Here is an 8,438-nt window from a genome sequence, read left to right as displayed (position 1 = left end):
AATTTCATTTGTGTTCTCAGAGAAGAGAACTTTCTGCCCTGGTTCTTCAGTGGAAATATTTTTCCTGTACCTTTTACCCTGGTTGAGTCTTTAAGTTCAGCCTGACAGAGTCCTAAGGAGTAAGGACAGCATGGTCTCTGGTATAGAGGGATACTGGCTAAGAAAAGCTTCCTGCTCCTTGGAGCCTCAGCTACTCAGAGGGTACTGATGGGCTCTCTACCCATTGGACACCAGAAGCAACATATTCCAAGACTTTGTTTTCCTTGTTTCCTTTTTCCTCCACAGCCATATTTTTGATGCAGTGTGTGAAGCAGCATTATGTTTAGACTTAAAAAAAAAACCCCACAATAAAAGAAGGAGAAATCCCTCTCCCTCCCAGGTATAAAAAAACTGACTCAGGAATTCAAATTCATTTACAACTTTGGCCAATACTGCCTGGATCACCTTTATTAAGTACTGTACATACTTGGAATACAAAACATCATGGTCTTTTCTATTGAATTTCTTCTCTTTACATTTCTGCCAGCAGTAGTTTGATTATACTGACCCGTATTGAACAGCACCTTAGAAAGAGTAGAATTTCAAGTTTGAAAAGAGGAAAAACTGGTGATTGTCAAAACCAGGGAAATACTAAAAATGCCTATTAAATTTTATGAAATGCACACAAAAAATACTAAAAGTAAAAATTTCAATATTCAGTACCAGTTGAGATACTTGCTGTATCTTTTTTTACTGTACTTTTTACAATCCAGTAGTTAGACAGAGTTCTACTGCCAGCTACAAAAGTATGAAAATCATATTAATGCTTGTGCAGTTGCTCATAGCAGTTAAGAGGCAATTGAATAGAAAAAGGCTTACTAGGTACCAAATCAAACATTGCTACCCAATTATTCAGAAAGCATTTGTCAAGTACAATTAGTACAAAACATTGATATTTCTACCCTATATTGAATCTATAAATAGACTGTAAAAATTACCAAAAAAAAAAACCATTTAAAAAACCCATAAAAATCACATATTACCAGGCAAGAGATCAACTTGGCATAGAATCCCATGTAAACAAAGCTGACAACAGTAAAGTGTCTCCATAGTATAAACTGAATGTTATTTCCAAAAGAAAAAAAATCTAAAATTCACACCTTCTTATCATTTCCAATACATAACTTTTGAGCCATTTCCATTTTCATTTTAGCTGGTTAGCTGTACTCATCCTCTGACTGGAAATGTGGCACAGCCTCTTCCACTTCTATTGCAATATTGGATTTCAGATTTTGCCGTGAGAAGACTCAGGATGTTCCCTTTAATAGGAACAGCTCATCCATGCTACAATGGGCTTTATCTCCACAGGTCTGAAGCATGAAGGTTCTTACTGCAAGTGGGAGGCACAGCTGCTGTAAACTGAACATCTCAATTTGCTCTGAACATCAAGCACCACCATGGCTGGTTCCATTTTGCAAATGAAGAATGCCCCTGCTTCTTCCCATTTTGTACTAAATGAAAATCCTTGCATTGCACCAAAAAATGGGCTTTTTTCATCTTGCACAATTGTGTTCATGGCTGGAGAGCATTTAGCCATCAACCTTAGCATAAAATATCATTTCAAAGTATCATACGCTTATTCTTTCTTCACTGCTATTAACATTAATTTCAACTAATTTGCATAAATCTTAATATAATTTCCTTACAAAACTGGAAGCAACATACTTAAGATGCAAATCAAGATTTAAGGATCATGATAATTCTTATTAAAAACAAGATTAAATGCAAGTTCATTTGAAAAAACATGCATAAAAGTACATAAATATACATGAATACAACAATTAAATATAATTCACAGCTGAATGACAGTTAGACAAAGAAAAATTTTCTCTCCAGCTTAAAAAATTTGTTATCTTCGCAGTGTTCAGACCATTAATCAGAACTTCTGTAATACATAAAGAATACCAAGATTATCAACAGTCACATATACTTTGAAATTAGGGGACACATGTATTGACTTGAGGTTTGTTCCATTTGTGTAGAAGGTTTGTAAGGATTCTCCAGTAGTTACATTCCACCACTATAAAAAAAAAATAATAAACCCACTTTCAGTTAGGTGAAAGAAGTTCAGAATAGAATCTATTAACAGGCTTAGCAATCTATTAACTGGCTAAGCCAGTTGTCTGCTTTTACCAAATAGGTAGAATTAAGAATAAAACCATCAAATTAATTAACATTAAAACCAAAAAATCTTTAAGTAGAATAAGTTTAGGATTAATTACTAAATAAAAGGCTTTCAGATGAAAAAAACCTTCAAAAAGACTGAAGCTGTTAAATCTCAAGAAATCATACAAAATAAATTCAGGTACTGCCCCTTATCCCATCACAAAATGCAATCAATAGACAGAAGCTGCAATATGTCCAAACTTTCTCCCATCACAAAATGCAATCAATAGACAGAAGCTGCAATATGTCCAAACTTTCAAGAATTATGCATTTTCATATAACCAAATGAATACCTGAAACATTCATGTAAATGGGAGTGTGCCAGATAACTTAAACTATAGCTGAATTAAAAACTTAGCTAGACACACAAGAGGATGGATCATGTACATGTTAGAAACCATTTGCAGTTTTTTTAGTAGGACTGACTTCTTTTTTAGTGAGATTACAATTAATATTTGTTAGAATACACAGTTAGTATTAACAACAAAGAAACCAAGAAACCTGCTACCATGGTCTGAGACTTCCCATTTCTCAGAAAAACTGTAGACCAATGCAAAACTGGACCTAACACAATCCAGCACAAAGCTGTTATTCCATTGTGCCAGTAGGAACTTTACCCTCTATTCTGGCAGCATTTGAGTGCAACAGCAAAATAGCACAAGAGATCACCTTCAGCTTTGATCACACTAAAAAGCAAATGGTATTACTACTTTTCAGTTTAGTCATCTCATGAAATATGTAACATTACAGTTGTGTGCATAATACAGATTTTCAACTACACAACTACAATGCTCTGATTTAGGAGCCACTGTTCCTAAAGTGTCTGTTATTTGATGGAGACCCCTCAAAAAAAAAAAAACCAAACCAAAAGTGGATCTTAAGGAGCTTTTGAACCTTTGTTCTGAATTAATGAGCAAGTGCTTTGCCAGTGGGATCCACTGACACAGCAAGTTCAATAGAACCCAGGTGGATACACCTCATCTCCTCATCTGTGACTAAGATGACTCATTCATTCAAAGGTATCAATCACGTAACTCGACAGTCCAACTCAGTCCAGCTTTTAGGGGTCCAGACTCCTGAAATATTCTGGACTTTCCCTGACTAGTATCTCCCTAGAAAATTGCTCTGTGTGTGTGTGCTTTCATGCACATCATACACATCTATCTGTAGATCCTGAAAGAGAAGCAGAAATACAATACTTTCAGAAGACATTGTCATTGAATATGGTCCCATGACTGGGAAAAGACAAATGCCATACCCACTTTCACAAAGAGCAAAGAAGGTACTGGGAAACTACAGGTCAGTAATCTTCACTGCAATGTCCAGGATTATTATGGAACAAGTTTTCTGGAAGTCATTTCAAGTCCCATGAAAAGCAAGGATGTGATCTTGAACAACTAACAGAGATACACCACAGTTAAATGATGCTGAAGCACCCACTTGACTTCTGCTGACAAGAACGGTGTCTCTCCAAAGAGCATGGCAAGAGCAGTGGATGTGAGCAACCTTGACTTCAGCATGGTCTGCCATAGCATCCCTACAGCCAAACTGGAGGGATAAGGACTGGCTGAGTGGAATACAGGGTAGGTAACAGAGTGAGCTGTAAGTTCAGTCACTGTGTGTGGAGCCCTGCCCAAGTACAAGAAAGACACTGACAAACTGGAGCAAGTCCAGCACATGGTGATTAGGGTGGCTGGACACCTAGACCAGATGTCATAGAAGGCAGCACTGCATTTGTTTAGGAGGCTAACTGCTGCTAATAAGAGGGTTAGAGAAAAGAGAGGTTAAAGATAACACTCTTTACAGGGCCCAGAGGCAATCCTGTTGGATTTGGGACAATACTTCATGGGGCAAGGCCCTAAAAAATTTTACCTAACTCGGCAAATCACTTCTAGCAAGGGGCTGGACTAGAAGAATTCCAGAAGTTCCTAACATCCTAAACCATTCTCCACTCCAATAAGCATCACCATGCCATACTGTGTAACCACAAGATAAAATGAGGAGGAAGCTAGAAAGTATGTCTTGTTCTTTAATATAAAATGAACATCAGAAGGTGCTTTCAAAACTAACTTAGAAATTTCAACTCTTTGTTACATGGTTACTGACTTCAAAGAATTAGTCTGATAGCATGTCTAACACCCAGACACTGACCAACACTCAGCTAAACTCCATCCCTCCGAGGTGAGAACTTTGCCACCTGTCATTTCACACACACACAGATAACACCTTTCTAATAACAGGTGTTGGCGTCACAAAGGGGAAAAAACCAACACAAAACCTCATGAGAAATTTAAAATTACAAAGAACCATTCACAGACTGAAAAAAAGGCCATCTCTTCCCCTTGCCCAAAAAACATATGCCCAGTAGATGCCTGAACCAATGAGAGATTGATGAAAACACTGATTTCCTCCAAATATTATTTATGAAATGTCTTTCAAGGCAGAAATCATCACCTGCAATATCCTCTGGATTTCTACTTATGACAAAATTTAAAATTTAAACCTCAGTATCGCAAAAAAATAAATAAAAAGAAATCTATTATTGCTGTCAAAAATGAGTAATATTAAGGAAGACAAAAATTATTGGAACCTTAAAAATTAAAGAAGTTAAGGAAGGACATTGCAAATGAAAATCTGAAGTTAATAAAAATTGAAGGTATGGAGTTTGAAAACAAATCTGAATTCTTAGAAGACTTTACAGGGGACTTGCAGATATGAGAAGAAGTGAAAAGTGCAAGACCACCACAAGAATAAAGAAGCTTTGTGTTAAATAACATGTTTCAGGTCTGTTTATTGAATTAGTCTTAATTGTCAGAGTACTGCCATTTAGTAAGGTATGGCAGGGTATTGTTTACTTCAAGGCTTACCTTAAGATAGCCTCCAGATGACACAAGCATTTCACTGTCAGGAGAAAAGGAGAGGTCTGTTACCCAACCCCCATGTGTTGGCTCTCCTTCATCTACAGTAACTGGGGAGCAGAAATGAAGCAATGCACCTGTTAAAACATCCCAAATCTGAAAGAGAGGAAAGAGTATTTATAGAAGGAAACTTAACAGGGAAAAAAAATGCCTCAAATAAGGAAACCTGAAATGCATTTTCTGTATTAGAGGAATACATATATATATTCTACTTGAAGTGACAAAATAATTTTTAAAAAAATCTTGTCTTAGAACTGTATATTATATAGAGAATTTAATCACACATGCAATTCACAGTAGAATTATTATTAAATCATGTGAATCAGTTCCTTAGCATTCATGGACCATAAATCTATGAATATGGTTAGAAACTACAGCCTCATGTGGCAAATTTTGCTATTTTCACCCCAATGTTCACCACCATGCTATGGAATCAGACATGCAGTACACAAACTATAAGAACTCTTCTCTCTGTGAACTGACAACCAATGGAATGATGAAATAACATCAAGCTTAGAGCAGTACCCTTATTTCTCCCTTGTCATCTCCAGTGGCCAACAGTTTGTTGTTAGGAGAGAAAGTGCAGCACCGCACACAGGCTTCATGGTCCTTCAGTTCATGAAGAACAGATGAACTTTCAAAGCTCCATATCTAAATGGAAAACATTACAGAGGAGTCAAAGACAAGTTCCAAACCAGTCATGATTTCTTCTAAAAGGCACATAAGGTACATAAGACTTTTTCTACATATGCATATTTGTATGTGAATTTATGTAAATGTCTTATACTGTAAAGCCTGGTTTTCTTTTTTATTATCTGAATCACTTCAGTAATTTGTAGCAAGAATGCACTTGCTACAAATTACTGAACAGACTGTATGTATCTTTCCTTGGAAAATACCTTTTAATGAAACCTATATATTTACAAGGAAGTTTAAAGCTTCACAGAAACAGGATTCATCAATCACTTGAAAATTATATTTCAGAAATATAATGGAATGTTTTAGGAACATAATGGGGCAGCCCCAGCTCATTACTTTGTGCACCTGCCTTCTGAACCTATGAACAGAAACATCACTGGAAGTCTCAGAAATTTTTCTTAGCTTTACAAAATGAGAATGTCAGGCTATCAACAAATCAATACAGAGAAATAAACAAAGTGTTCTGCACAAAGCTGTGCATTAAACACACATTTTATTTGTACAGAAGCCACTAGGCTTAAGTTATATCCAAGATCAATTGCAAATGACTGCAACAGCTTTAGTAACGTGTTGACAGATATAGGAAATTTAAAACTAGAAATACAACAGGATAACTTGAATAATCACTAGGTACCTCAAAATGAAAAATACAGACTACTTTTCAGGACAAATAAGGCACCATTTTTATCTCTATACAGAAGGTAACCAACCTTTGCAGTTTTGTCAGCAGAAGCAGATGAAAATTTACTACCATCAGGTGAAACAGCACAGGAAAGAACAGCACCTCCATGACAAGCAAAATCTTTTTCTGGGCTCCCAGTAGTGATATTCCAAACCTATCACATATACAGAAATAAAAAGTTACTTTTTTAACACAGTAATAAGGTAAAAACACATCTTACACAACAATATATAAGGGATAAAACTCAGCTAGATAGTTCTAATGTGGCCAATATTTTGTTATACTCACTGATATAGTTAAAATACAACAGTGCAGATCTTAGTGAAAACAGAAAATCCACAACTTTGTCTTACAAGTCAGCTTACACTTTACAATTGATTCAGTAAAATGTGTGCCCACACAAAATGTAGGGAATACCAAATGTTACAAGAGACAGTCAAATGTGTTGGATGTGATTTCTCAGTTCACAGCCTTTTACTCACCTTAACAGTTCCATCGAACGACCAAGAGAGAATTTTTGAATTTTCCAGAAGTCTAAAATCCTTGATTGCTTCCTTGTGCCCTCTTAAGAACACACATTCACTCAATTGCCAATTCCATACCTAATCATAAAAATCAAATACATTTTTTAATAAAGTGAAACAGCAAACATAAGAAGCATGAACTAATTTTTTATTTTTAAGTAACGAGACTAATAACAAGTTCTTATGGTGGTGGTGATTAATTAAAATGTTAGATATTGAAGTGGTCCATAATGGAGATGCTGAAGATTGAGGGTGCCATAGCATTTAATGGTCAACCCATGACAGAGTTCCTTATAATACACATATCACCTTATTTGCAAAGTGAATTTGATACTTAAAATTTACTGGTAATTAAAAAAAAAGAAAAGCAGAAAACCAATAACTTTCAGGCACCTCAGTAGTTTGGGGCTTTAAACCTTTGATTGTTACAACATATAAGCTTATTTCACCTGGCAGACCTCATGTTTTGCTTACTTAAATTCGATTTCTTTTATATTTTTAAAGGGCATTTTTAATGAACTGCCATTTTGCTTTGCCATTTATAACAAAATGACACTTCTATTTTTGATTCAACTATTCACTGCAAAATGAGTTTTGTGAATTTTTTTCTTCAGAAACTATGTAAACATCAATTTATTTTAAGCAGCAATGATTTAATAGTTTTCAAAGGAACAGGTTTCCTGCAGCAGGGTGAACAGAAAGCTGTGTGTGCAGGGGACAGTCCCAGGGGTTCAGCCCACCAGAGGGTGCTGAGGGCCAGCAGAAATGCTTCCCATGGCAGGGCCAGGAGAAGGATCCCAGGCTGAGGATCAGCACCCAGGAGTGCTTTGGAGGTTTTGCTCAAACTCCAGGTTTGGCTGTGTGGGCTCCTGAAGGCTCCTGAGCAGCTGGACCACGTTCCTAGGGATCCTGCCAGCACTCTGAAGTGCTCTGCAGGACAAACCAGGGCTCAGCAAGCTCCAAGTGAAACATGGATCTTTACTGCAGAACTGCAGCCCAGAGGTGGGTGATGCTAACACAGAAACACCAGAATGCACCCCTGCAGCAAACCCACCTTGCTGAGAGGCAGAGGTTCCTAATTGAGCCCACATTAGTGCAGCCACTCTATTTCTAGCTGGTTCTTAGCACTGCACTGGACAGGGTGGGCACACCAGCCCCCTTTTACATCACTTCCCAAGACAGTGGAAGCAAGCACACTGACAGACTTACAGCATCCCAAACCCTCATTTCAGAACTGCTGAGCCACCTTGTTGGACAGCTAATGTTTCTTTTACTCTTCTCAAAGCCTTTCTAGCATCCACAGCAGTAAGAACAGAAAATCTGTAATATTCATTATCACATAAAAGCTACACTTTCTACACTCCCTTGCCCCTGGATGGAGCAATGCAGAATACAGTAGTCATTTACTGA

General features: G+C 36.9%; 1 protein-coding gene across 4 annotated transcripts in view; it reads right to left on the bottom strand.

Annotated features, from left to right (window-relative positions):
* Positions 1-408: 408 nt before the first annotated feature.
* Positions 409-8,438, bottom strand: part of APAF1 (apoptotic peptidase activating factor 1) — a 31,349-nt gene continuing 23,319 nt past the window's right edge. For all 4 annotated transcript variants that reach the window (XM_030238262.2, XM_050970110.1, XM_030238261.2 and 1 more), the window contains 5 exons: positions 6,987-7,106; positions 6,533-6,658; positions 5,649-5,774; positions 5,073-5,219; positions 409-2,059 (listed from right to left, as the gene is read on the bottom strand). In XM_030238262.2, the coding sequence (XP_030094122.2) occupies positions 1,916-2,059; positions 5,073-5,219; positions 5,649-5,774; positions 6,533-6,658; positions 6,987-7,106 (663 nt within the window). In that variant the 3' untranslated portion in view covers positions 409-1,915. The remainder of the gene's footprint in view (positions 2,060-5,072; positions 5,220-5,648; positions 5,775-6,532; positions 6,659-6,986; positions 7,107-8,438) is intronic.

Source organism: Serinus canaria, chromosome 1A (assembly GCF_022539315.1).
Source record: "Serinus canaria isolate serCan28SL12 chromosome 1A, serCan2020, whole genome shotgun sequence".
Lineage (NCBI taxonomy): Eukaryota > Metazoa > Chordata > Aves > Passeriformes > Fringillidae > Serinus > Serinus canaria.
Note: the sequence above shows the minus strand (reverse complement) of the source record. Positions and strands in the feature narration are given on the sequence as shown.